General features: G+C 41.0%; 2 protein-coding genes across 2 annotated transcripts in view; both read right to left on the bottom strand.

The window, feature by feature from the left end:
- Nucleotides 1–19968, bottom strand: part of LOC133457448 (NACHT, LRR and PYD domains-containing protein 14-like) — a 217193-nt gene extending 197225 nt beyond the window's left edge. Inside the window, exons 1-9 of the mRNA XM_061736743.1 lie at nt 19891–19968; nt 16498–16684; nt 15853–15972; nt 14595–14705; nt 14407–14480; nt 10087–11881; nt 8886–9062; nt 3922–4095; nt 3602–3775 (exon numbers count right to left, since the gene is read on the bottom strand). Of these exons, the coding sequence (XP_061592727.1) occupies nt 3602–3775; nt 3922–4095; nt 8886–9062; nt 10087–11881; nt 14407–14480; nt 14595–14705; nt 15853–15972; nt 16498–16628 (2756 nt within the window). The 5' untranslated portion in view covers nt 16629–16684; nt 19891–19968. The remainder of the gene's footprint in view (nt 1–3601; nt 3776–3921; nt 4096–8885; nt 9063–10086; nt 11882–14406; nt 14481–14594; nt 14706–15852; nt 15973–16497; nt 16685–19890) is intronic.
- A 3883-nt stretch (nt 19969–23851) lies between these two features.
- Nucleotides 23852–27193, bottom strand: part of LOC133456418 (tapasin-related protein-like) — a 15031-nt gene continuing 11689 nt past the window's right edge. The window contains exons 3-7 of the mRNA XM_061734893.1: nt 26054–26061; nt 24310–24657; nt 24118–24210; nt 23972–23982; nt 23852–23866 (exon numbers count right to left, since the gene is read on the bottom strand). Coding sequence (XP_061590877.1) covers nt 23852–23866; nt 23972–23982; nt 24118–24210; nt 24310–24657; nt 26054–26061 — 475 coding nt within the window. The remainder of the gene's footprint in view (nt 23867–23971; nt 23983–24117; nt 24211–24309; nt 24658–26053; nt 26062–27193) is intronic.

Genomic DNA, 27193 nt, shown 5'->3' with positions numbered 1-27193 from the left:
TCAACCTGGCTTGACATAGCTGCACCTTCTCATCCTGGATCGTCTTCCTGCAGCGGAATCATCCAGGATGAACTCAGGAGGATATGTCAAGCCTTTCTCACACATCCTGGACTTCTTCTTTCTACTTTCATGCAACAAAACTCCCAACTGTTTCAGTAAAACTACATTAAGATGATCAGCGATGAAACTAATCCAACCGTGGAACATTTGAAAAAGCAGCAGAGAAAAGCAGCTGGAGATGACTTTGGAGGTCTGGAATACAATATGTAATCCTGGATCAATCTGGGAACTTTATATTCAGTTGGTTTCTTAAAAGACCTTAAGATCAAGATATAATTGACATTTTTCTGAATAGAATACTAATTATGAATATCATATTCTACTATTACCTATTTAAATGTTGGAACACATTTATTTTTTACTTATTACCCAGTTAATTCTTGTTTGTTCAGATGTTTTATTCCAAGTTCAGACACATCTCTGGTTGTTCAGTTGTTCCTGTCTGACACATTCAGATGCTTAATTATTATGTCAAGAATCAGAAGAGGAACTCTAAGGAGAAACAAACTGTTGGAGGACTAAAGCAGAGAAGAAGAAACCAGAGCAGTCAGATGGTCAGTGTGGATCAGCAGGAGATCAGCCTGATGTCTGCAGGTTAGTGTCAACACAACTTTCACATCACATTCATCTGAACACACAATTAAAACATGTCTGACCTCAGAGTCTCCAGTCTGCACTCTGGACTGTCCAGGAAACCACACAGCTGCTTCACATCTGAATCCTGCAGCTTGTTCTCACTCAGGTCCAGTTGTTCCAGATCAGAGGGGTTGGACTCCAGAGCTGAGACCAGAGAAGAACAGCTGATCTCTGACAAACTGCAGCGCTCCGACCTGATCAAAGAATAAAACACAGATAAAACTCTAGATGAGTGTTTGGTCCACATCAGATCAGCGGGCAGCAGGGTGGTGTGGTGGGAACACTGGAGCTTCACAGTCACAAGGTTCCTGGTTCAAATCCCAGCTCGGTTCTTCCTTCATGTTCACTCAGAAACACCTCCATCAGGATTATTGATGCTTCCACATTAAACGCAGGACTGAGATACTTTGTCTCTTTGATTAGATTATAATTTTCAATGTCACCCAACACTGTACTATATTTACTTTCAGGAACGTGGTCACAAAGTATTCTAGAATAGTGGTGAGTACTCTGATTACTATTGGGGGATCATGGAGACCCTGTATGGAGTTGAGAATGCAGGACTGGACTTTAACTGGTTCTGTTGCTGCCATCAAATTCAACGTTTAGCAATGCTTGGTATTTTTAATCAGAATTATTATGATTAGAATATTCTGTTAATGATGGATGAAACACAAATGATAGATGCATCACAATCAAACAGAAGCAAATTTACTGAGAATAAGAGGTTCTGGTAAACATACAGGACCTGCATCATCCCACTGATGGTAATAAGAGTACTACTAGGACCCCAGGAAGACTAGCCTGGCGTTTGTGCGTCGGCTAATGGGGATCCTTAATAAACATAAACATAAACATAAATACTATTTTGAGAATTATCTTTAAAATATTCCTGGAAGTAAACAAAGTACTTTGTTGTTCAGATTGACAAACTACACAGTACTGAGTCAGCTGATTATACGTCTTACTTTTAGCTCAGCAGTCATAGATGTGACTTATTTTACAGTCTTAGGAGCATCTTCATGAAGGAAACCAGTTTGGTCTTGTTAGTTGTGTGATGTGATATATGACATAACGATGCTGAACATCTTCTGCTTCATGATCTGGTGTCAAATGTCAATAAGTGAGCAGCGTCAGGAAGAGCTGGTGGTGGTTTCACTGGATGAGAACTTTATCTACTTATTACAGATAACTGTTTTAATGGAATAAAGGGGGGAGAACGTCTACTGTAAGAGATACAGCGGTACCGACAAACCCCAACCTCACACCGACTACAGCGGGTCCATGAAGGAACCTTCTGGAGGGAGATGAAGAGTTTCCTGCCTCTCTCCCTGCCAGCTGATCACCCTCATCATCCTCACCTCTTCCTGTTCCTATTTAAACACGACTCCAGCTCTCACTCTCTGCCAGATTGGGTTTGTGGTCTCCCTGCAGATACCGGTCTCCAGCAGTTCTCCTGTGACCGCAATGCTGGACCAGATCTGTGTCCTTGGACCTGGTTTTAAGGCCCAGCCTTGATCGGTACCTCTATCTGAGATTATCTGCCTGTCTTCGGTTCTGACCCTGGCCTGAACCAGGATCTGTCTTCTGCATGGTCACCATCTCGCCTCTCCTGATCCCCTCTGATTCATATTTGGGTAAATAAATATCTAGATGAGGACTCTTTACGCCTGGTCAGCCGTCACTTCAGCCCTGTCTGCTCAAACCTTAAAACAGTTAGTTAGTTTACCGTCAGCCAAAAACCGCCTTCCTTCAGGACATGTGTGATCTCTGACTGTGTTCAGCGTGGGAGGAGGTCTGTCTCTGCCAGACTTGTGGTTTCATAGATGATTTAAAAAATGAACATGTAACTCAGTTTTAAACTTTTAGAGTCAGAAAAGCATCATATGGCCCTTTAAAAGTGATCAACCCAGAAGTGACATCTCCCTGAGTGCGCAGGAACACACATGTATGATGGTGAGTGAAGTTCAGACGATAAACACCTAAATCAGTGAACCGACCTGACAGTCTGCAGCTGGTAGTCTGGACTCTCCACCAGGCCACACAGCTGCTTCACATCTGAATTCTGCAGCTTGTAGTTGAATCTCAGGTCCAGATGTTTCAGATGGGAGGGCTTGGACTTCAGAGCTGAGACCAGAGAACAGCTGATCTCTGACAGACCGCAGCACTGCAAGCTGCACAAAGACACCAGAGAAGAAGAACCCAGAGCAGTCAGATGGTCAGTGTGGATCAGCAGGAGATCAGCCTGATGTCTGCAGGTTAGTGTCAACACAACTTTCACATCACATTCATCTGAACACACAAATAAAACATGTCTGACCTCAGAGTCTCCAGTCTGCAGTCTGGACTCTCCAGGAAACCACACAAATGTTTCACTCCTGAATCCTGCAACTGGTTCCAGCTCAAGTCCAGATGTTTCAGATGTTTCAGATGTTTCAGATGGGAGGGGTTGTACTTCAGAGCTGAGACCAGAGAAGAACAGCTGATCTCTGACAAAATGCAACCCTCCAACCTGAATAATGAAGAAACATGTTGATGACTTTTAATCACAGACTGCAGTTTAAACTTCACATCCAACTTTTAGAGTTTCACTTCAAATACAACCAAACATCTCTTACAGGAGAAAAGAAAGAGAACATTTCTGGACATGTTTAATTAAATTAAGTATACTAAATTAACCTCTAAAGGGAACTGAAACAGTTGGAACAGGAAGAGTCTCTAGAAAGAGTCTTTCTAGAAGTTCCCAGATGTGTTCAGGAACAATCTCCTGCAGCCGACTGTTTGACAGAGAACCTGAAGACGTCTCCGACTGAACACACTCCTTAGTGTCATGTCTGTGTTTGTGGAGGATCTGTCTGGACGGACCTTTTAAAGTTTCTCCGATCTTTTAAATCTGTGAACTGACCTCAGAGTCTCCAGTCTGCAGTCTGGACTCTCCAGGAAACCACACAGATGTTTCACTCCTGAATCCTGCAGGTCGTTCAGACTCAGGTCTAGATGTTTCAGGTGGGAGGGGTTGGACTTCAGAGCTGAGACCAGAGAAGAACAGCTGATCTCTGACATCCTGCAGCGCTGCAAGCTGCACAAAGACACCAGAGAAGAAGAAACCAGAGCAGTCAGATGGTCAGTGTGGATCAGCAGGAGATCAGCCTGATGTCTGCAGGTTAGTGTCAACACAACTTTCACATCAGATTTATCTGAACACACAACTAAAACATGTCTGACCTCAGAGTCTCCAGTCTGCAGTCTGGACTCTCCAGGAAACCACACAGATGTTTCACTCCTGAATCCTGCAGGTCGTTCAGACTCAGGTCTAGATGTTTCAGATGGGAGGGGTTGGACTTCAGAGCTGAGCCCAGAGAAGAACAGCTGATCTCTGACAAACTGCAGTTCTCCAACCTGAACAGAAAGTAAAACATGTTAAAGTCTCATCAGAAAGTGTTTCTTCAGATATCAACTTTGTCATCAGGTCCATGTGGGTCACCGCTGTATCTGGACTTTATAAAACAGGTTTTACAGTTTTGTTACATCCATGATGTCGGTTCCTGGTTGTTCCTCTGACATGTTCACCTTTACTGAACATCCTGAGGTTCTCTGGTCGAAGTCTGACACTAGATTAAGATGAAAACACCAACATACACACCAATCTTTTTGATTAGTGTTCATGTTAATATATATGTAAATATAGCTTCGCGGTAGATATGCTGCTATAGGCCTCTGCTGCAGGGGGGCACCGACATGATCCGCTGGGCGGTGCCTCTCACCCTTCTTCTCCTCTCCTTTTCCCTGCCTCTCTTCTCCATTACCATTTTTATTTATTATAAATATCTCATAGCTATCATTTTTGTCCATCGTTCCTGTAGTTTCTTGTGCCGGCCCCCCTTTTTTCTCTTTTGTGCATGTTTGCAGGCTGGAGCCTCGGGAGCTGCGTTCTGGCCTGTGTTCCCTTAGTTTGCAAACACCTAATAATTCTGTTAAAACTTACTTTTACTTTACTCTCTTACTTTTAGTTAAAGATAAGAATGATTGAATTCTGTATATTCATCTAATTCAACAAATTCTGAAGTCTGTGTGAAACTAAACATCAGGTGGTTCTGTATCGCTTGCACTTGAAAAGTCTTTGCTTGAACAACTAATGAACTGCTTAATTAAAGGACATTTCTGAATTAAAAACCCACACGGGTGAATCTCAGACACACTTATTGTCAGGATGATCACTTTGACACGCAGCGCCACCTGTAGCCGTCAGCCCAACCTGTCCAGGTCTAAGGCAGGGATGGACAACTGCAGTCCTCGACTGCTGCAGTGCTGAATCTTTTCCTGTTTAATTCACAGGAATACAAGTGGCCGTCCTTTAGTGTCGTTAAGATGGTCAAACGGGATGGGGGGGCACGGTGGCACGGTGGTGCAGATGGTAGTGCAGCCGTCTCACAGCAAGAAGGTCCTGGGTTCAATTCCCGCTGTGGGTGCTGAATGCGTGTTAAATTCCCCCATGACTTCGGCGCCCACACCCTGGGTGGGGTTGGCGAAAGGGCCTTTCTGTGTGGAGTTTGCATGTTCTCTGAAGTGACAGGATCTTTCCATGAGCTACATCCGGCCAGAGAAGCCCCACCCTGTCTGGTGAAAAGAAGCAGCCTGCTCACTACTCACGTTAAGAAGGAGACCTGAGCTCAGTGCAGGACCTCCCTGGTAGAGGGAGCATTGCCCAGGTAGGAGCACTGGGTGATATAATGGGGAAAGAAAATCAGGATAAAAAAAAAACGGAGGACCGGAGCCTACAGAGCTGAGAAGCTCCGAGAAAAGGACCGCTGACGTGCAAGTTTGTGAGCAAGATTCACAGACAGAGACCCATTTTGTCAGAGGCGGCTGAGCCAGAGCGAGCCAGGAGGGGGCCTGAGCACATTGTAATCAGGATCGGGACAGAATATTTCAGCGCACTCAATGTTTTGAAAGTTTATTTTAGCAATGTGTTTTTGTGAACCGTTGGTAGAAGACTTAACGGTGTGGAGAGCCAGACCGTTAGAAACGTAGAGCTACGTGGGAGGGAATGTTTTGATTTTATCTGAAAGAGATAAGTTGTGAATAGTTGTGAATGGAGTTGTGAATAGAAAAAAAATACAATTTTGTAGTTTCTGTAAAAGACGAAAAGGAATTCAATTAAACAAAAGAGGGAATAATTGCTGTCAATTTTGAGGGTTTATTTAAAAAACAAATAGGCCACATTGATTTCATTTAAAAAATGTATATAAATTAATAAATACGCCCTTTACTTAAGTTTTGGCAAAATGTTACATTATCTCTGGGTCTCATTTATTTTAATTGGGATATTATTGTGTTACTACTGGTTGATGAAACTTAACTAGTTACACCTGTAACTAGACCGAACCCAAGCACTCACCATCCTCTAGGAAGTAACACAGAGTGGCTGTGTGGGTGATACATTTGTTTTTACCAGGTTCTTCAGGTTTGGTCTTTTGGTGACCTGTTTCCTGTTTTATTTTGAAAGTACATCCTTGTGTGTTTATTTCTTTCTTTGATTTCAGTTGATCCCGTCCATCCTGAATGTTTGCACCTGTCTCTCCTCAGTCCTTGAGAGTATATGGTCTCTTCCTGGCGGTTGGTCCGTCTGTCTTCATTCCTGGGGCCTCATGTACGAAACTTGCGGTGCACAAAAAATGTACGCAACTTTCTACGTTCACCGTCGGATGTTCTAAAAGTGATTTGAATGTAGAAAGTTGCGTTCTTTCACGCACAAATCATGTCTGGCGTACGCACTTTTCTGAAGTTTTGTCCATTGGCGACCCGCACTGGTGATGCAGTGAAGTGCAGAATATGAGAAAACGTAACGTCAAAAATAAGTTCACGACCACGTGAAGGACACAACAGTCCCCACATTACCAGATAAGCTATACACGACTGCAATAATCTCACAATCAACCACATGATCTGAATAAACAACTAAAGTCAGGGGCTCAACGATGGAACCCGCAAATCCCAACGGCAGCCTTGGCTCCGTTAGAGGAACCTGCTGATGGATCAGATCACACTGATCTGCTGGTCCAGGATGAAGACTGGATCATCTGCTGGTTTAGGTACAAAGGTAAAGAAGATCCTTCCGGATCTCTGCCCTGAACTGGACCAGGTGCTCCGGTTCAGACCAACATTATGCTTTCAGCGGGAGCTGCTGACAGATTGGATATCTCTGTCACCATGACGACCGTATGGGACGACTACTCGAGATAAAAGCCAGATCCTAAAACATCCCATAACTGTGTCTGGACAGAAAAACATTAAAATACACTTTGCAGCGAAAAACCGGTTCTGTAAAATTGTCTTTTAAAACTAAAACTAAGATGTCACGGTTGGTTGGTAGAACTGGTGTGACTCAGCAATGATGAATAAAGTTGTTATTGAATGTTTAGGCAACTTTCAGAGTCTGATATCGAGTCGGCTGCAGGTGCTGCAGGATCCAGAAAGTGTTTCTCCGGTGATGGACCGGGACCCAGACCGGTCTCTCCTCCTGCGGATGCAACACTCCGAGTTACAGCAACTTTGCTCTTTATTTCTCACGTTTGCACCTTGATAATCCCGTTGGCACAATTTGTCTTTATCGAGGGCCGAAGAACATAACCTCCTATCTGCAAAATTGTCTGACTAGTGTTTTTCACTTTAGATGACATCACAAGGTGGGCTGCACCTAATCAGCATGTCTGTACGTTATTTCCACCCATATATCCTTAAAACAAAATAGCAAACACAGTTTTTTGTGTTTTCCCAGAAAAGTGACATTTTCAGATAGGAGGTTATGTTCTTCGGCCCTCGTTATGTCTGCAGCAGAGGAATCAGATCGTGATGTTTTAAATACAAGTTTATATTGTTCACATTGTAACACACTGCTGCCATCCTTGTTCACACCTTTGTCACTTCCCGCTTGGACTATCGCAACTCTCTCCTCTTCGGCCTCCCTAACAAATCCCTCCATAAACTCCAACTGGTCCAGAATTCAGCTGACCGCATCATAACTCGGACTCCTCGTCTCTGGAACTCATTACCCTCCCAACTCAGAAACATTGATTCATTCCCTCTTTTCAAATCACAATTCAAAACTCAACTGTTCAAGACTGCCTACCTCATTTAATGTTCATGTCTTCTTTATTTCTTACCTCTGCTGTTTTTAAACGTTTTTTTTTTTTTAATGTGTTCTGCTGGTTTTATTTTTTAAAGTGTTGTGTACGGCGACTTTGAGTGCCAAGAAAGGTGCCTTTAAAAATAAAATGTATTATTATTTATGTAATGATGCACTAACGCTGCCCATAAACATTCACAAACCCTCACGATCATAATAAAATCACAACTCTTAACGGAACGCAACACAAAGCAAAGAACAGCAATCCCCATAATGCTATGCAGTTTAAATCGGAAGAAATGCCCACAAATAAATTATTTTTTCCAGGCCTCAACTTTTGACAGGACTATCTCCAGCTCACAGCAGATTTGTTTTTAAATTTGTTTTACTTGTTTTTGCAAGTTTCTTGTTAAGATGAGCGCTTTTTAATGGATAATTCTCTTCATTATCATATTCAAATATATCTACTTGAGGGAGGAGACAGGGCAGAGTGTTGTGATCCGGCATATATGCTCAAATCCACGTTGATTGTGATGTTCTTTCAGTCCCGGCTGGTTGTCAGTCTGCACGCCTTCCGGTCATCTTCAGGATTCTCTGTTTTCTGTTAGAGGCCTTTTTCTGGGTTTTGATGTTTTGTTAAAATAAAGGACTTTCCTGCCATCTGTCAACTTTGGGTTTCCTGCATTTGAGTTCTGTAATATCAACTCATGACAAAACCTGCAGCTGTTTTAAAACAAGTTCAGACTCAGGAAACGGCAGATTACAAACACAAGAAAGTATAAAGTACTTTGTACTTTGGCCTGATGTGCTGGGCTAATGTCTAATAAACTTTTAAAGGTTATTCTTTCTTTTATACTAAACTGGTTTCTCTCTTTACATCTAAAAATATTATTATATAACAATCTTCAGACTTTTATAGACACAGAACCTTTCTAAAACAAATAAAAAAAATGTCATATCAGATATTAAATACTTCATGAATATGTTTTGAATTAAAGTTGTTTTGTCACATCTTTGGAGGATGATAACTGGATAAATGTGGAAACATCTCCAGTGGACTGACCTCAGAGTCTCCAGTCTACAGTTTGGACTCTCCAGTCCACCAGACAGAACCTTCACTCCTGAATCCTCCAGGTTCTTGGTCCGACTCAGGTCCAGTTCTGTCAGATGGGAGGGGTTGGACTTCAGAGCGGACGCAACAACTTCATAGTGAGTCTTTGAGAGTTCACAACCAACAAATCTGTGATGAGAGAAAATATGATGTCAGTTCTAATAAAGTCTGAGTTAAAGCCAGAATGAACACATCTGATAACTTCTGCAGACTGTTTGGATCTGCAGATGAAGGAGGGAACCGGCTTCGTTAACGTCTTTCAGAGTCCTCTGAAAACATCTGATATATGACATAAACTCATTTATTCTTGGACATTTTTCACTCTGAACATCTTGAACGAAGTGTGGAGCTGAACTTTTATCAAGTCTCCAGATAAAAGATCTTCAAGCTTTTAAGCTATATTTAGTATTTTTCTGACTCCTGGACTAGTTTTTCTTGTATTTTGTGTTCAGGTCTCTTAAAGAAGACTTTGGTCTCACAGAGACTTCAGCATTGATCAGAGATTGATTAAAAAGTTCTCGTATGAAGCTGTAAACGTCTTCATGCTGCTCTCCTCTACAGCAACAATACAAACACCTGTCACCTTCTGTCTCAGACAAACTTTCATTTATAATCAATGAAGCTGCACTCGTGAAATTCAGCACTCGGAGATTTTCCATCTAGAGTCTCGGTCTGGTACGACCAGCAGTTTATGGAGGATCATGGGATTTCAAGCCTTCGTATCTGTGTCGAGGCCTCTTGGATAAGAGGTGAAAAGTCTTCAGGAACCAAAAACAAGTCCAACTGCTTTCCTCTTAAAGTCTGTGGAAAGTAACCCCCACCCCTACAGGAGTTATAGGACGGTGCAGGAGATCACAGAACCAGAGTTACTAGAATTAAGGTCTCTAACCAAGGACACATGTGTCCACAAAACCCCCCAGTGGTTCTGATGTTTCATCTTTCTCCGTTACATAGATTCATCTCTGAGCAGCAAAAACATAAACTAGATCAAGTGTTTGAAACAGGAACCTCTGGTCGAGGTGACTTGAGGTGACCCAGAAAAAAACAAAATCATCGGGTTCAAAGTTTTCATTTGAAGATCAAAACAAGATTTAAAGAACTAAACTTCTAATTTACACTGACTGATGGTGTTATTGATCACATCTGGACTCACCGAGCCTTTCTGCAGTTCCTCACAGCTGGAATCAGTCTCAGTCGATCCCCTGGTGTTGTTGCCTTGTACTTGTCCAGGTCCAACTCATCCAGAACCTCCTCTGACATCTGCAGCATGTAGGCCAGAGCTGAACACTGGATCTCAGAGAGTTTCTTCTCTGATCTGTTCTCTGACTTCAGGAACTCTTGGATCTTCTGATGAACTGAGAGGTCGTTCATCTCCATCAGACACTGGAAGATGTTGACGCTTCTGTCAGGAGAGCTGCTGTCAGTGATCATCTTCTTCAGGTTGTTGATGACTCTCTGGATGGTTTCTGGACGGTTCTCCGTCTGGTTCAGCAGACCTCCTAACAGTCTCTGGTTGGACTCCACAGAAAGACCATGAAGGAAGCGAACAAACAGGTCCAGGTGGCCATTTTTACTCTCCAGGGATTTACGCATGACTCTCTTCAGGAAGTCATCCAGAGTTGAGCATCTGTAGTTTCTTCCCAGGAAGTTCTTCAGCACATCTGTGTTCCTGGTGGAGTAACAGTGGAGCATGTAAACTGCAGCCAGGAACTCCTGGATGCTCAGATGAACAAAGCAGTACACGGGTTTCTGGAAGATCTCGCACTCTCTCCTGAAGATCTGGGTACAAACTCCTGAGAACACCGAGGCCTCTGGGACATCAAGACCACACTGCTCCAGGTCTTCTTGGTAGAACATGATGTTTCCTTTCTTCAGATGTTCAAACGCCAGCCTCCCCAGCTTCAGGAGAAGGTCCCTGTCAGCCTCCGTCAGCTCCTGTGGACTCGTCTCATGTCCCTCCTGGTACTTGTTCTTCTTCCTCTTCGTCTGGACCACCAGGAAGTGGGAGAACATGTCAGTCAGGGTCTTGGGCAGCTCTCCTCTCTGCTCTGTGGTCAACATGTGGTCCAGAACTGAAGCAGTGATCCAGCAGAAGACCGGGAGTTTACACATGATGTGGAGGGTTCTGGATGTCTTCATGTGGGAGACGATGCTGCTGGACCGCTCTTCATCCCTGAACCTCCTCCTGAAGTATTCCTCCTTCTGGCCGTCGGTGAAGCCTCGTACTTCTGTTAACCTGTCAACTTGTTTCTGAGGGATCTGATAGGCTGCTGCAGGTCTGGAAGTTATCCAGATGAGAGCTGAGGGAAGCAGGTTCCCCTGGATGAGGTTAGTCAGCAGCACGTTGACCGATGAGCTCTGTGTGACGTCAGACACGACCGGACCGTTGTTGAAGTCCAGTGAACGTCTGCTTTCATCCAGGCCGTCAAAGATGAACAACGGTTTCCCGGCAGCCAGCTGCTCTGCTGTGAGCTTCTGTAACGATGGATGGAAAACCTGGATCAGCCTGAGAAGACTGAACTGCTCATCTCTGATCAGGTTCAGCTCCCTGAACGAGAGCAGAATCACCACGGTGACATCTTGGTTCTCCGAGCCCTCGGCCCAGTCCAGAGAGAACTTCTGAACCGAGAAGGTTTTCCCAACACCAGCGACGCCATTCGTCAGAACCACTCTGATGGCTCCATGTTGGTCAGGTAAGGCTTTAAAGATGTCTTGGCATCTGATTGGAGCGTCATGGAGGCTCTTCATCCGGGGCGCTGTCTCCAGCTGCCTCACCTCATGTTGGGTATCAACCTCTTCACTCAGTCCCTCTGTGATGAAGAGCTCAGTGAAGATCCTGTTGAGGGGGGTTCTACTTCCTGTTTCATCAATTCCTTCAGTCACATGTTCACATCTGCTCCTCAGACTGATCTTATGTTCATCTAGGACCTCCTGCAGACCGGCATCTGCTGAAAAAAAGAATGAAGAGGAGGTCAGAGAGATACAAACTCCTACTGAGTCAGTGATGGGGGGGCTCCAGGAGCTAAAACAACCTGGTTTAGGAACCGGTTTGACCGCTCAGTCCACCCATGCCGGTGAAGGGTCAAGACCACATAAGCTTTATTGCCCTGCAGACTGCAGGTACCGTTCAAGAATGTGGAAAACGAAAACCTCCCGCCCTCTTCTCCCCTCTATGGGGTTGCTGGTGGCCTGGGTTCCGGGTTCTTCCTCGTCGGCCTCTGGTCTCGCGGGTGGCGGGGTTGCCCCCCCCCCCCCCCCTCCCCCACTATAGATACACTTCAGGTGGAGCTTTGATACGATTTTTACGCATACCCTACACATATACATACATACACACCTAACCACACATACATATACACGCGTACACACACACATACACAGCCACACAAACATATACACACACACACACACAAATACATACACACATACACACACACACATAGCCACACAGACATGTACATACACACGCACGTATACGTATACATATACATACACACACACACACACACACACACACACACACACACACACAGTCATATACATACACGCACACACACACATAGACATATACACTGGCTTGTCCACCTGCATGCTTGCTCTGTAGTTTTTGGGGTTAGTTAGCGGTAGCTTAGCTCAGACCGTGTTCGGATCTTGAGATTTGGGTCGATTGCTGCTCGTGTTTTGGTCGGCTCCGTGTCGGTTTTGTGTTTCGTTTGTGGTTTTTGTTGCAGATTTCCAGTGCTTGACGTGTGCCGCCGTGTGTCCCTGCTCCCCGGATTGGCAGTGGATGTCACCCCCCCTCACCCCCCCACCAAAAAAAAAAAAAAAATCACTGGGTTTGTATGTGGATATGTATGTATGTGTATGCGTATGTATGCATATATATATATATATATATATATATATATATATATATATATATATATATATATATATATATATATATATATATATATATATATATATATATATATATATACCATTAATATGTGTGCAGACGAGGTAAAAAAAAAAAAAGAGAATGTGGAAAACGTAAATACTGGTCACTGCCGGGACAACCATCTGAACCCCCCCAAGACGAAGGTCACTCCGGTTGTATTGGGTAACAGACATCGAACGGTGGAAAACATTGGTCGTTGATGAGAGGAACATTGTGAGAATTTTCAGGTATAACCCTAAAACAACCGTCAGTGACATCTGCAACCACCTCCAGAAGGCAGGAGTGAAGGCATCACCATCTACAGCTCACCGAAGAAGACTTCATGAACTAAAGTAGACGCCACACCAGGAGAGACGACCCATTAGTAAGAAGAATAGGAATACGACCCACAAACAAACCACTCAACGAGGTTGGAACGCCTGGAAAAGTTTCAGACGAGATCTGAACCGTACAAGGAGAGGTCCGGTTTAGGAATAACATTTATAATTGAAGAAACAGGGACACTGAGGTGGACGTCCTCAGACGAGCAGAATCACATGAAACTTCAGGTGAACTCCTAATCCCTCAAATCCATCCCAGGAGGCGGAGCTTGGAAACGCTCCAAGACGGAGGAAAAACCTCCACAAAACCAGGCAAGGGCAGTTCTGCGTAATATTTTACCTTGTGGGTCATTTTTGTGAGCAGAGCACTTCTGTGCTGTCAGACGAGTGGAAGATGGAAACATTCAGTCTTCTTTCCAGCTTCATGATTTTTACATATCTCCTTGGAAACGGAATGCTGGCTAATTTCTTGATTTTCATCCACCAAAACAATACTATCCTTGTGCTGCGTAGGCTAATTTCATTATATGATGTCACTACGCCCGTCGCAGCTGTTGTAAAGATGCCATGAGGAGGCAGAAAAGGCGGCTAGAGGATCGCTTTAAAAAGACTCCTACACACGGTACGATTTTAGCGCCCGTACAAGATGATGGAACCTGGACATGTTTAACCTCCGGTATGAAGTCCAGAATGCTACACACACTGAACCATGATGAGAACTGAGCTGGAACACCGACGTTCACACTCCCGGTTGAGCCCAATGAGGAACAAAGAAAACAGGCAGGTCCTCTACTGACCACTAGGGTCCAGATCCAGACCTGCAGGTCCTCTACAGACCACTAGCGTCCAGATCCAGACCTGCAGGTCCTCTACAGACCACTAGCGTCCAGATCCAGACCGGAAGTTCCATTATTATTTCATAAAACAAGGAAACAGCTGATGAGCGTAACAGCAGCAGCAGGACGTCACATGTAGGATTTATATTTGCAAGATGAGTAACTGGAGAGACACAGGCATCCACAAGCTGCTCAACCTCAGAGCCGAGGACGCCATAAACCGGCGTACGTCCGGAACCACAAAGGATGATTGTCCATGTTTGAACAATTGGACACAAAAATACACAAAAATAACAAACCGGGGGTACGCCGATGCATCAGATGTTTTAAAAACCTCAGATGCCACGACGACTCTTCAGACTGATGGACGGTCTCACCTTGTGGAAAGCTTGCTCTGGATCTTTTTCCATATCCCAGATTTTCCGATGAAGCCGACTGGTAGGAGCTCCGTCTGCAGAACCAGCGTCCACACAGGGTTTATTGGATGTTTCCACGATTACAAGCAGAATCAAACACAAACAAGTTCTCAAGGTATTTTGTCTTCCAGAGGACATGGTTTTCTTACTTCATTGGAGCAGGTTCATTGTTGAAGTCGTCAGGTAGATCTTTGGAGACGTCACTCTTCGTAGACAGACAACTGGAGGCTGCAGAATTCACTCCTCTGAAGTAACGACCTCTGAAAAACCCAAAGATCCGGATCTTCACATCTTATCAGTCAATGATCACACAACTGACTCCTTCTGCACAAGGTAAGTAGGAACAAGGCAGGAACCAGGAACCGGGAACTTAACCGATAACCCATAGGAGACACATCACACCAAAAACAGCCAGAAATAGACAGACTTTCTTCTGATTGGTCAAGTATTCTCAATTTAGTTTTTTGTTCCATCCTTCTCTCATAAACATCTCACATTTAATATCCACAATAACTGAACTGAACTATTGGTCAGAGATCCATCTTTCTACTTTGTCGTCCTTATTTTCAAACTGAATCAGTCTTTACAATCTGTCAAACTGCCTTCAAAAACACAGCAGCAGGAAACTTCATGGCCTCAGCTTCTAACGGTGGACTATTCCATCTATTCTAGTATTTATAAAGTCCTGCAGAAGCAGAGGTGATGAATCTCCTCCTTTTGTCTTTATTGACAGTAGTTTGTGCAACTTTTTGAAGTTAGATTTTACACAATAATAACGTGGGAGTTGACAGATGGAGATTCTTGTACAAGCAGGCGTTTTTTACAGACTTTTTTATACAATTACAAAACTAACACTTACAGTTTGTTTGTAGGGATCCAATCTACAAGGTGTACTGACAATAAAGGACTATTCTATTCTATTATAGTCTATATTCTAGGTGTGTCCTACTTAAAGTAAACTGAAATCAGGACTAAAAATGCTGACCATAATTCTTATATCTGGATACATTTCACACATTTTTAAGGTTTCCTAAAAACCAGAGAGAGAGAAGGAGGAAGTGGGAAATAACCCTACAAAGGGAGGGGTTTTCTGCCTCTGAATAATGAATACAATTGTAAATTGATAATATATAGATATATATATTAATAACGTAAAAAATAATTTGAATTATTACATGTTTAACATATTTTAGTATATAACTGATATTCTTATATACATATATTCCTACACACACACACACACACACACACACACACACACACACACACACACACACACACACACACACACACACACACACACACACACACACACACACACACACACACACACACACACACACACACACACACACAAAATATAAATTCATGTTGAGTCATAAAATCAGTTAACAACAGTTGTCTTACTTTGTGTCTGAAGGTCCAGGTTCATTACTGAACCATAGAGGTTCCTCTTTGGACCAGTCACTCTTCATAGACAGACAGCTGGATCCTGGAGACTCTGGTCTCTGACTGCAGTAACGACCTCTGCAAACACAAATTCACATCAGTCACTCATAATATTGATGTTGACCACTGAAGACGATCTACACTAGGGGTCTCAAACCCTGGTCCCCGAGAGTCCTGCATGTTTTAGATGTTTCCCTGCTTCAGCACAGCCTCATACAAATGACTGATAAGAATGACTCTTCAATCTAATTTCTTCCTTTGTGCCTTCAAGCAAGCTCTGGTCACTCCACTGCTGATAAACCAACGCTCAACCCTGCCCAGGTTGAAGACTAGCGTCCGGTCCCACTGCTCCCATCACAACGTCCTGAAATCCCTGTTTCAGTAATTTCTAATGTCAACAACGAGTACTAATCTCCTAAAACTGCTGGAGGACCACGTGGTTGGACCACGTGGTTGAGGAACACAGAAGACACCGTGGTTGTAAAACAGGAACAAAAAGGAGTAAGTGAAGTTTGAAGAAACTAAAACTTCAAATAAACCAGCACATACAGAAAGTATAAAGTCATAATGAGTCATAAAATCAGTTAACAACAGTTGTCTTACTTTGTGTCTGAAGGTCCAGGTTCATTACTGAAGTCTGGAGGTTCATATATGGACCGGTCACTCTTCATAGAGAGACAGATGGATCCTGGAGACTCTGGTCTCTCCTCCTCTTTCTCCACACAATCATCCATCTTCTAGACTTCAGTCATTCAGAGACATGAACCAGAAACACCGACCATCTTTGAATCTGTAGACAGAAACTTTATTACAACTTTATTAGATTTTACATTCTTTCACCCACTTTACATGAATGACTTTGTCAAAACTCCTGAGGTGGAAAAAAGAGGTTTTACTGATACTGACGATAAAAGAGAATTGAAACTGAGAGTCGCCTCTAATTTGATGTCAATCTGTGAAGCCGAGTATTCGCCTGGAGAAGATATGTTCTGTTTCATTAAAAAACTCAAAGAAAGACTGATGAAGTCATCCAGGAAACCACTTCTTCTCTGATTCACACTAAAGAGCACAAGCCTGAACGTTACCTGCTCGTGTTCAGTTTTCTACACAAAAACATCAGTTTATTCTGGATCCAGTCATGAAGGTCAGTCTGAGATCAGCGGTGCGTTTCCCAAAACCACCGTTGATGACGATGTTCACCACTAGCATAGTTGAACCCAGGCAGGTAGGGATGGGAATTGATAAGATTTTACCGATTCCGATTCCATTTTTGATTCTGTTTAACGATTCGATTCTTTATCGATTCTCATTTGGAAAAAAGGAGAACAAACAGGTGGATTAGCATCAACTTTGTTTTATATCTTTGAACAAAAAAATACAAGTGAGGTCTTAAGACGCCCCCAGCCTTGGGCTCCTCGATGGTGCCAGGGGGTCCCCACAAAATTATTTTTAATATAAAATATGTATTTAATATAAAATAATAAGAATAATATCAATATTATTCTGTAGAAATTAACTAAATACAACAAATTATTCTGTGGCAATTACACAAGAATATTCAGTAACATGTTCAACACCACAAACTTAGTCACTGCTGGTGACATTCATCTATTCTGGCCTGATACTCTCCCCTGCCTTGATGAAAGGAGAAGCTAGCGGTAGACTTAGGCTTTCAGAAATAGAAATAAGGGACACCCCGATTTCAGCAGCACAGGCGCCAAAAAAAAGGGACATCCCCAAAACTTCTATAATGCATAGAAATGTATTTATTTTATATGAAAAACAAAATGCTTTGATTTAAAGTTTAAAGTGCCTTAATAGCATTGAACTTGCAGGACTGTACATACGTACCATACTGGTAACTGAAATAGCCTCCTATGCTACGTATCAGCCAAGATGTAGAATATAGCCTACAGGTGAAGAATATGGTGTAAAAGTCAATAATTCAACTTAAAAGGTGAAACCAATACATGTATATTACATAGTCTCATTACAGGCAAAGCGAGATATGTTAAGCCTTTATTTGTTATAATTTTGATGATTGAATTGTTTATTGATTTCATAATATATTCAAATTTTTTGAGATTTTTTATTTTGGGTTTTCATAAACTGAGACATAATCACCAAAATTATAACAAATAAAGGCTTGAAATATCTCACTTTGCATGTAGTGGGAAATAATATATTTGTTTCACCTAAAGTTGAATTTACTACGAATTAAGTTTTGCAATATATCCAAATGTTCCGACCTTCACCTGTATTTTATGACATAAATAAATAAGAGCATAATATATGTCTGTATTGGTTCAATACGCAACGCAACTCTTAATTCCCAATTACAGAACAATTCCGTATTTCAAGGGACGGGTGGAAAGCCTGACGAAGGTTCACAAACACGGTTGTTAAGTTGTTTGGTTGTAACGACATATCTGGACCTGCGGGGAGAAGATTAGTTCCTGGTTGTTACTTTATCAATGATGGAAGTCGTAGTCGATGGTAGGTGGGAACCCACCGATGGAAGTTCACCTTTATTATCCAGTCCATCATCCGGTTCACCTGGAAGAACATCAGCTGATGTTGTGAACCTTTATGAGGTTCCATTTGGACCATGAATGTTCTTAAACTCATTGTTTGTCTGCTGATCATCCAGCTAAGGCATTAGTTTGTGTTTCTGTCACTTTTAACTGTATTTTATTTGTAACAAAGCTTTAAACCTCAGTGTTATAATAGATGTGTGATGTAGGGTGTTGGGAGGAAACGTAGACCAACCTGTGAGTGTGTCATGTGATCAGAGCCAGAATACTTGTTAAACATCCCAGACAGAATTCAAAGATATGAGCATAAAAATGAGTGAACGAACATGTGTCATGGTGAGCTACAGTCATGCTGGTATGTTAGGAGACTGGAAGCTAGCAGAAATGTTCCTGCTCTTAAAACAACCTCATTTACTGATTATTTCACAAAGATTTGATTGTAAATTGTTGTTCTGTTTTATTTGAAGTACTAATTTCTCGTCTACACCAAAACTAATTTAATAGCTGTTAATATCAGGGTATTTGTAATATCATGTATTCTGATGGATTTATTCCATCCATCCAATTTCTATAGCTGTTTAATCGTGTACAGGGTCACGGGGGTCTGCGGGAATCTATCCAGCTCATTACACCTGAAAGACAGGATTTATTGATTTATCTAAGATGTGATTGTATTGATAATCATGTTGTGGTGGTTGATATGGGACTGCTTTATGTAAAACCTTAAAGATAAACTCTTAAATTATCTGCTGAAGGCAAATCAAAGACATCTGGAAACATCGTTCATCATGTTCTGGGTCTCTGGAAAGCGCCTAGGTACAACTTCTGTTGTAATAGACACTATATATAAATAAAATTGAATGGAATTGAATTGTTTCAACGTTGGAGCTTCAAACTAACATCGTTCAAACTTCCATAAAACAACAGTTTTCAAAAGAAACAGTCTTTGAACAATATTCCGTTTTTCAGTATAAACTGTTCTGAAATCATCACATTCCATTTAACTGCATGTTCAAAATAATGCAGCAAAGTTTTGGGAACAAATTCAGCTTCAAATTCAGCTTGGAGAACCTCTGAGAATGTTGTTGCACATCTGTCTGCGGAGACGACGTGACCCAGCAGAAAAACCCTGGAAATAAGGTTCAAGTCTTTTTAACTCACAGAATACCCAAAGTAACACCTCTGGGAAGCATGTACATTAAATCCAACTTTGTGAGACTAAATACAGTTTACCAACCTGTTAAAATGTAGATAAAACAAAAACCAGGAGGACAGGGAATGTTCAAAGACAGGAAGGTCAGCACACGTCTGTCCAGCTGACCTTATGAGGACCTTCTATACCTCTGTTATGTGTTTCCATCTGAACCCAAACCTCAGATCTCACTTCACACCTCAGCTGAACTCCAACCAGAACCACAGAAATGACATTTAAACAGCAAAAGAAGAATGAACAAACACTAACCTGGTCTCCTCTGCTGCTCCGTCCACGTCAACATGGACTCTGAACTCTGAATACTTTTATGAGTTAGACTCAGAGATGCTCCTCCTCGGTACAGGTACAAGAAATCATGTGACTTTCGAGAAGAGTGCGCTCGTGTGTGTGTGTGCGTGTGTGTGTGTGTGTGTGTGTGTGTGTGTGTGTGTGTGTGTGTGTGTGTGTGTGTGTGTGTGTGTGTGTGTGTGTGTGTGTGTGTGTGTGTGTGTGTGTGTGTTATAGTCTTATCAAAGCTCCACCTGAAGTGTATCTATAGTGGGGGAGGGGGAGGGAGCAACCCCGCCACCCGCGAGACCAGAGGCCAACGAGGAAGAACCCGGAACCCAGACCACCAGCAACCCCACAGAGGGGAGAAGAGGGCGGGAAGAAAGCCACCACCAGCGAGGCCCCCACGATTTTTTTTTTGGCAAATATTTTTATTGACTTTTTCAATTGCAGTACAAAGGCACAAAACAGTACAAAACAGAACATGGCACATTAATATGTACAAATAAGCACTTGAAGATATTCCAAATGTAGAGATTTAAGTGGTCTATTTTACTGTCGTGGTAACTGACTGATTCTCATCATGGCGTTTAGGGAATAGAAAAGGATAACATTAATGAGTGACCAACATATACATACACAGCTGGAAACACGTTGTGTACTTAGAGAACGCTCCCATGATCCAAAATGTGATCAGTGACCTTATTAGAAATAAACAAGAAGTTGCATATATAAAAATAAGAATAAAAAATATTTAATATAACTGTAGACTCCAGAAATTGCATAAAAGAGCCCTAAATCTTCTGAAATGTGTTATATTTCCCTTTAACAACATATGTAAGTTTCTCTAAAGCAAGGCATTGCAGTAACCCCTCAACCCAACTCTGCCTACTTGGGCTGTGAACAGATTTCCATGACAGTGCAATTTTATGTTTAGCTTCTAGAAGACAAAATACCACCATCTTCTTCCTGCTAGCGTTCAAAGTACAGCTTGCAGGGAAGCAATCAAAAATACAAAGCTAGTGACAAAGAGGAAGTTGCTTCTTGATGAACAGAGATATAATTGTGATAATCTCTTTCCAAAATGTTTGAATGAGGGTACGTTCCCAGAGGCAGTGAAACAAGCTACCTTTCTGTATACCACACTTGACACAAGTTTCTGGTGTATTACGGTAAATGCGGTGTAGTAACTCTGGTGTAATATATGTTCTCATCACGCATTTATATTGTAGGAGTTTGAACCTTGTGTTTATTGTTTGTACTTGGCACCGGTGACATATATCCTGCCATTCTTCTACAGTGATTCCTTCAGTAAGGTCTGAACACCATGCTAATCTTTTACCCACTGAGGATTCTTTTGATGCAGCTATAATATTCTGATAGAATTTTGAGATTAGTCCAGCTGTACCATCATAGTTCAAAACTATGTTTTCTAAAGAATTTAGACCAGGAAGGTTGCTAATCAATAATTCCACCAATTAATTAGTCTGCCGGAGTTTCACCTTCCCTTATGACATTATGACCTTTAATTAAAAATATTCATATTTTAGATTGTAGTTCATCTTCTACCCTGTCAAACACAATGACAACTAGCGAAACTTGATATCAAAAGCATCCATAGTGAAAAGGAAAATAATATTCAAATGATGTCATTTTTGTTGCTTGCCAAATTGCCGAGCGCATGTGCCCCCACTCCCGGAAAAAAGTTCAGGCTCAGGATTTCTTTTTTAACTTTAAGCCTTGCACCTGTGAAGTAATGACAAAAGCTTGTAGGTGGAAAACTTTTGGAAATAGGAAAAACTGTCATTACAGTTAGTACTGTAATAAAGATCCATGTGTCAAATAAAATACATGCATTGTATTATATTTGGGGACTCTTATATTATTTAAATATACTTATACGAGGAAAAAGGTTCGTATTTGATTTTCCTTTTTTTGTTGTTTTGAATCGCTTTATAACCATGTGACATACACATTTGAAATCAATACAGGACTCAAATGAAAAAATAAATCAAGTCTTGTTTATTTATACAACACATTTAAAACAACCTCTGTTGACCAAAGTGTCGACCTACTAAAACCAATTTTAAGACACACTTCTTTATTCTTCATTTGAACACTTTTTATATTTTAAATAAATGTTTACATTGGAAACAATTATTTTTCTTGGGCATTTTTTTTGGACAAATGGGAGACAGAACCAGAAACTCTGATCTGTAACGTGATTTTGATTTGTTGACAGTGAACATAAGAAGTTTACATAAAGAAGTGAACACAGGATTGATGAAAATATAAAAGTTGAATTCAAGGAAAAAAAACAGGCCTGCGATAACAATGCTTCAAATACGGTTTAAAGCTCACATTTCTCCTTCAGCATTTGAGCTTTTTTTTGTTTTCTTTAATGTCAGAAAAATATGAAGAGGAACTGGATCAAAACAGAATTTGAGACAAGCAGCAAAAGCACAAAGTGACACCCTTTAAAAAAAACTATATGAATAAAAGAAAAAATAAACAGTGAATTCCCAAGTCTGATCACACATAAAATACAAATAAATGGTGAAAATTTCTAGTTTCATAAAATGAATTACTTTGTTGAGTTAGGGGTGCAACGATTGGTCGGCGTTGTCCACCAAAATAGATGATAAAATTGTCTTAGACCAGTGGTTCTCAAATGGGGGTACGCGTACCCCTGGGGGTACGTGAAGGCACTACAGGGGGTACGTGAGATTTTAAAATATACATATATTTAAAAAGTAGCATCCATGCAAAATCCTTTAAAAATAATTATTTCATAAATAATTGAGGAAAATATAAGTCTAAATTCATAAAATGAATTTTATCTCCAGGAGTAGGCTATTCAACTTATTCTCCTAAAACCGCAGAGTATCCCCCACACCAGGATGGTTCCACCTAACCTGTCAAATGCCACCTGGCTTCACCTGTCAATCACTTGGACCAACGATGGAGTCGTGGTTGAAGCGTAGCAGCAATATTTTTATGTTTAATAAATCAGTTACTGATGGCACAGTGCTCTGTTTTAGGTCTTTTTTTTACAACCAAAAGTGCTTTGCGCTGGTTAGGGGGTACTTGGCTGAAAAAATATTTCACAGGGGGTTCATCACTGAAAAAAGGTTGAGGACCACTGTCTTAGACGACTATTGTCGGCAAAAAAAATTAACAGAGTGAGGCATGTCCCTCCCTTTCTATCTCTGCTGAGAATTGCACATGCGCTGTAGAGTACAGCGCACGGTAAACAATATGGCAGCGACAGATGCAACATCACAGTCTGGCAGTAAAGATCATTCAAAGATGTATTTTTGAATGAAATTAATTAATTTATAATTAGTGCATCATTCAAACAATCTCATGCAAAATCTAAATAAAAATAAGAGCCATTTAATAATTTTGGGTCATAATCCGATTAGTCGACTAAGCATTTCAGTAGTAGTTGACGAATTGACAGAATAGTCGTTATTTGCAGCCCTAGTGTCACTATAGTCCCAATGTATGTAGAAATGAAGAAAATTAAGCCACTTTATTTTCTCTGCAAGAAAACCCCAACTCTCCATCCTGTCTCCCCTCCACTTGTCACGGGATGGATGTATATTTGATTAGTCATTGCAGCCATTATGAGGGACGGGCCCCCGTCATTTCAAAATGACTAGTTTGGACGCCCCAACATTTACCAGGTAAATGTCAGTCCACTCAAAGCCTCTTTCACCAAACAATCTATTCTACCTGATCAATAACAGTACATTCACACCATCGAAAGTCACCTCCAGGCTTTCCTGATTATCTACAGAAATTTACTGCACACAAACGTAAACAAAAGTAGTTTAGAACCTGCTTCATCAACCGTCTTCGCCAAAAGTTTACGACGCAAATCAGAGACATAGTTTGTCTTCACTGGTACTTCTGGTTCTTGTCATGGCGGCAAGTTCTCTCAGTAGAATTTCTTCTGCAGAAACACACATGCAGGTACAAACACGCCAGTGAGACATCAACATACAACAATATCGGTTGTAAGACATAAAATAAGGTTTTCATATCTTTTTATCCGTACCTGTCTTCTTGCTGTAGAGAAAATAAAGTACAGTTACTCTTTTGACCGTCAAAACGTCAAATGTCACAGTAATAGTTAGTCTTGAAATTATTTCATATAAGCTTCTATATAGACGTTACGGTGTTATTATGTTATCCCTCACTAACCTGAGTTCAGGCGAGGCAGCATCACAGCCATAATTGCCAACAGTATGAACACCAAGAAGACAAGAGCGAGGTTCAACATCCAACTGGATGGCTCTTCCGTGGAGAAAGCAGATAAAGAGATGTGACAATCTGCTGCCACCAGGTGGTAACTCACAGTACAGCAAGAACTGAGATACCGCGACCTCTCCTTACCTTCAACCTCCAGGATGAAGCTCTGCCTGATGGGCACTCTCAAGGACTGATGGGTGACGCTGCACGTAAACTGCCTCCCCGAAGACTTCAGAGACGCCTGCAGGTAAAAGAAAGCCGCCACGGAGAAGGTGCTGTCCGTGTTGTGTTTGTGGCTGGACATCAGGATATTCTCCAGCATCACGGGAAGCGGCGCACCGACCCGCTGACGCGACGCTCGCGGGTCCTGCTCATACCACGTAATGTCCACATCCAGAGGATAGTAGCTCTCTGCCTCACACATGATCTTCTGCTCCTTCCCCTCCTCCATCACCAGAGTGGGACCCACGTTGAGAGAAACCCGGGGCGGCTCTGAGGACACGAGGCACGACAATTATTACTGTCGATTAAAAAATTCATAATTATTTGTGCATGTGTGTATTTCTTTACTCGTGGTGTAATAACAGCAAAGCGTTCTGATTTTAATTTTCAATCTATGAGTAGTAAAGTATGAAAAGAATAGGGGTGTAACGATACACTAATCTCACGATACGGTACGATACACGATACTGAGGTCACGATAACGATACGATACAATATTATAGCAGTACTTTTTTAACATCCTTGAATGAGGAACATATGACTGGAAAAATGGTCTTTTATTTGAAAAACACAAAATACAAAACAATGCTGTGCATTTGCCCTATTATTGCAGTTTGTAATGTTTTATAACTGTTTAAGTTTTAAAGAAAAAGCCAGGCCAACCATTTTCCACAAACTGAACTAAAAGTAAATGTCAGGTTTGCATTATGCATCTTCAGTTTCATACAATAAAAATATTTTGCCACAAACTGAATAGTTTCTCTCATGTATGATTTGACTTTTTTCTTTTCCAGAAAACTAAAATAAAAAATTAAATAAATAAATAAATAAAAGTAAATAAATACATACAATTTTACATCATAAAAAAGATTGATTCATGCTCACCGTATAAGTGTAAGAGGAGATTTATTTTTGTTAAGAAGGTTATTTTGGTATTTCAGGGTTCATTATTTTATAAATATATTCTTTATATTCTGATGTAAATCAGGGACTATAATTACACTAGTCAGTTTATCTGTAGTGATTAGTCTGTTTTAGATTGGGCGGAGTGATACGCCACAGTACGGCACTAGGTGCTGTGTTGATGCTCTAAAATCCTACACTGTTGAGGGACATTAAAGTACACTCCAACTCGGAAGAAGTTGTCCCCGTGTTTATCCTACTCACGACCCGAAAAGGGTTTAATTTAATAAGGTAAGGCTTAACTCTACACCAGACTTAAAAGTTCAGAGCTCAAAACCCTGCTAGAGTGCCGTGATCGGGACCGCAAAACGGTACTAGTTTCTTCTGAGCGTAGTAATATTTTGGTCCGCGGGTCGAGGCGCGGTCGGATGCGCGTTACTAGTCAACACAATAGATTAATATTAATAATCCAATATCGCGATACACTTTGTCACCTCCACGACACGTTTCGTGACGTTTTTGTATCGCAAAATTTCGTGGCACGACATATATATATATATATATATATATATATATATATATATATATATATATATATATACACACCCCTAGAAAAGAAACAGTTTACCTACAGGGTTGCTGTTTTACTTTGCTATCAAAAGCACAATCCTATATTCCTGTTACACAATATAGTGTGTAACAGTATTAAAACAGTAAAGTAAATACTAATTATCCTCATAATGTAAGAAAGAAATACGTTTACTTGGTGACCTAAAAAAAAAAATGTCTTAAATCCTCACCTGTAACACAGGACACCTGAAAAATCTACTTTAATACAGTGACAAAGCAATTGTACACTATTATTTCTGACCTTATCATGTGATGATAACTTTTAAAGAGCTTAAAAATCACTTTAATCAGTTATTGTTTTGACCTTTTTGGGCCATTGACAAAACGAAGCACATAAACTTCTAATTTCAAGACAATGAAAACATAAATAATGTTTTGAATTTCTGTCAAATGATTGTCCTAAATGTTATTATGGCATTTTTATTTGGGGAATATTTTGTCTGTGACAGCTATTTAATCTGCATCTACTGGTAAAGGTAATAAAATCCAACAGATAACTTATTATATATTTATATGTAATTAATAATCATCACTCTGTGACTGTTAATCATGTCCTGCTCAAGGTTTCTTCTCTCCTAAAGGGGAGTTTTTACCTGCCATTGTTTATGTAATAATTGATCGGGGGTCATGTTCTGGCCCTGAAAGATCCTAGAGACAACTTGTGTTGCTTTATAAATAAAACTGAATTGAAATTGAAATCAGAGCTTTAAATATTAATAAGATAATTCAGATCATTGCTTAGTCTGTGACTAGGAATGGGCGATATTTTACCGTTCACGATATACCGTCAAAACAATTCTCCACGATAAGAATTTGTCATCTTGCGGTAAAAATGAAAAAATAAAAGGAAGGAAGGAAGGAAGGAAGATATGAGCCTGAAAGAAAGAAAGAAAGATATGAGCCTGAAAGAAAGATATGAGCCTGAAAGAAAGGAAGGAAAGATATGAGCCTGAAAGAAAGGAAGAAAGATATGAGCCTGAAAGAAAGAAAGAAAGATATGAGCCTGAAAAGAAAGAAAGAAAGAGTATGAGCTGAAAGAAAGAAAGAAAGATATGAGCCTGAAAAGAAGAAAGATATGAGCCTGAAAGAAAGAAGAAAGATATGAGCCTGAAAGAAAGAAAGAAAGATATGAGCCTGAAAAGAAAGAAAGGAAAGATATGAGCCTGAAAGAAAGAAAGAAAGATATGAGCCTGAAAGAAAGAAAGAAAGATATGAGCCTGAAAGAAGAAAGAAAGATATGAGCCTGAAAGAAAGAAAGAAAGATATGAGCCTG

The sequence above is a fragment of the Cololabis saira genome, chromosome 12 (assembly GCF_033807715.1).
Source record: "Cololabis saira isolate AMF1-May2022 chromosome 12, fColSai1.1, whole genome shotgun sequence".
Classification (NCBI taxonomy): domain Eukaryota; kingdom Metazoa; phylum Chordata; class Actinopteri; order Beloniformes; family Belonidae; genus Cololabis; species Cololabis saira.
Note: the sequence above shows the minus strand (reverse complement) of the source record. Positions and strands in the feature narration are given on the sequence as shown.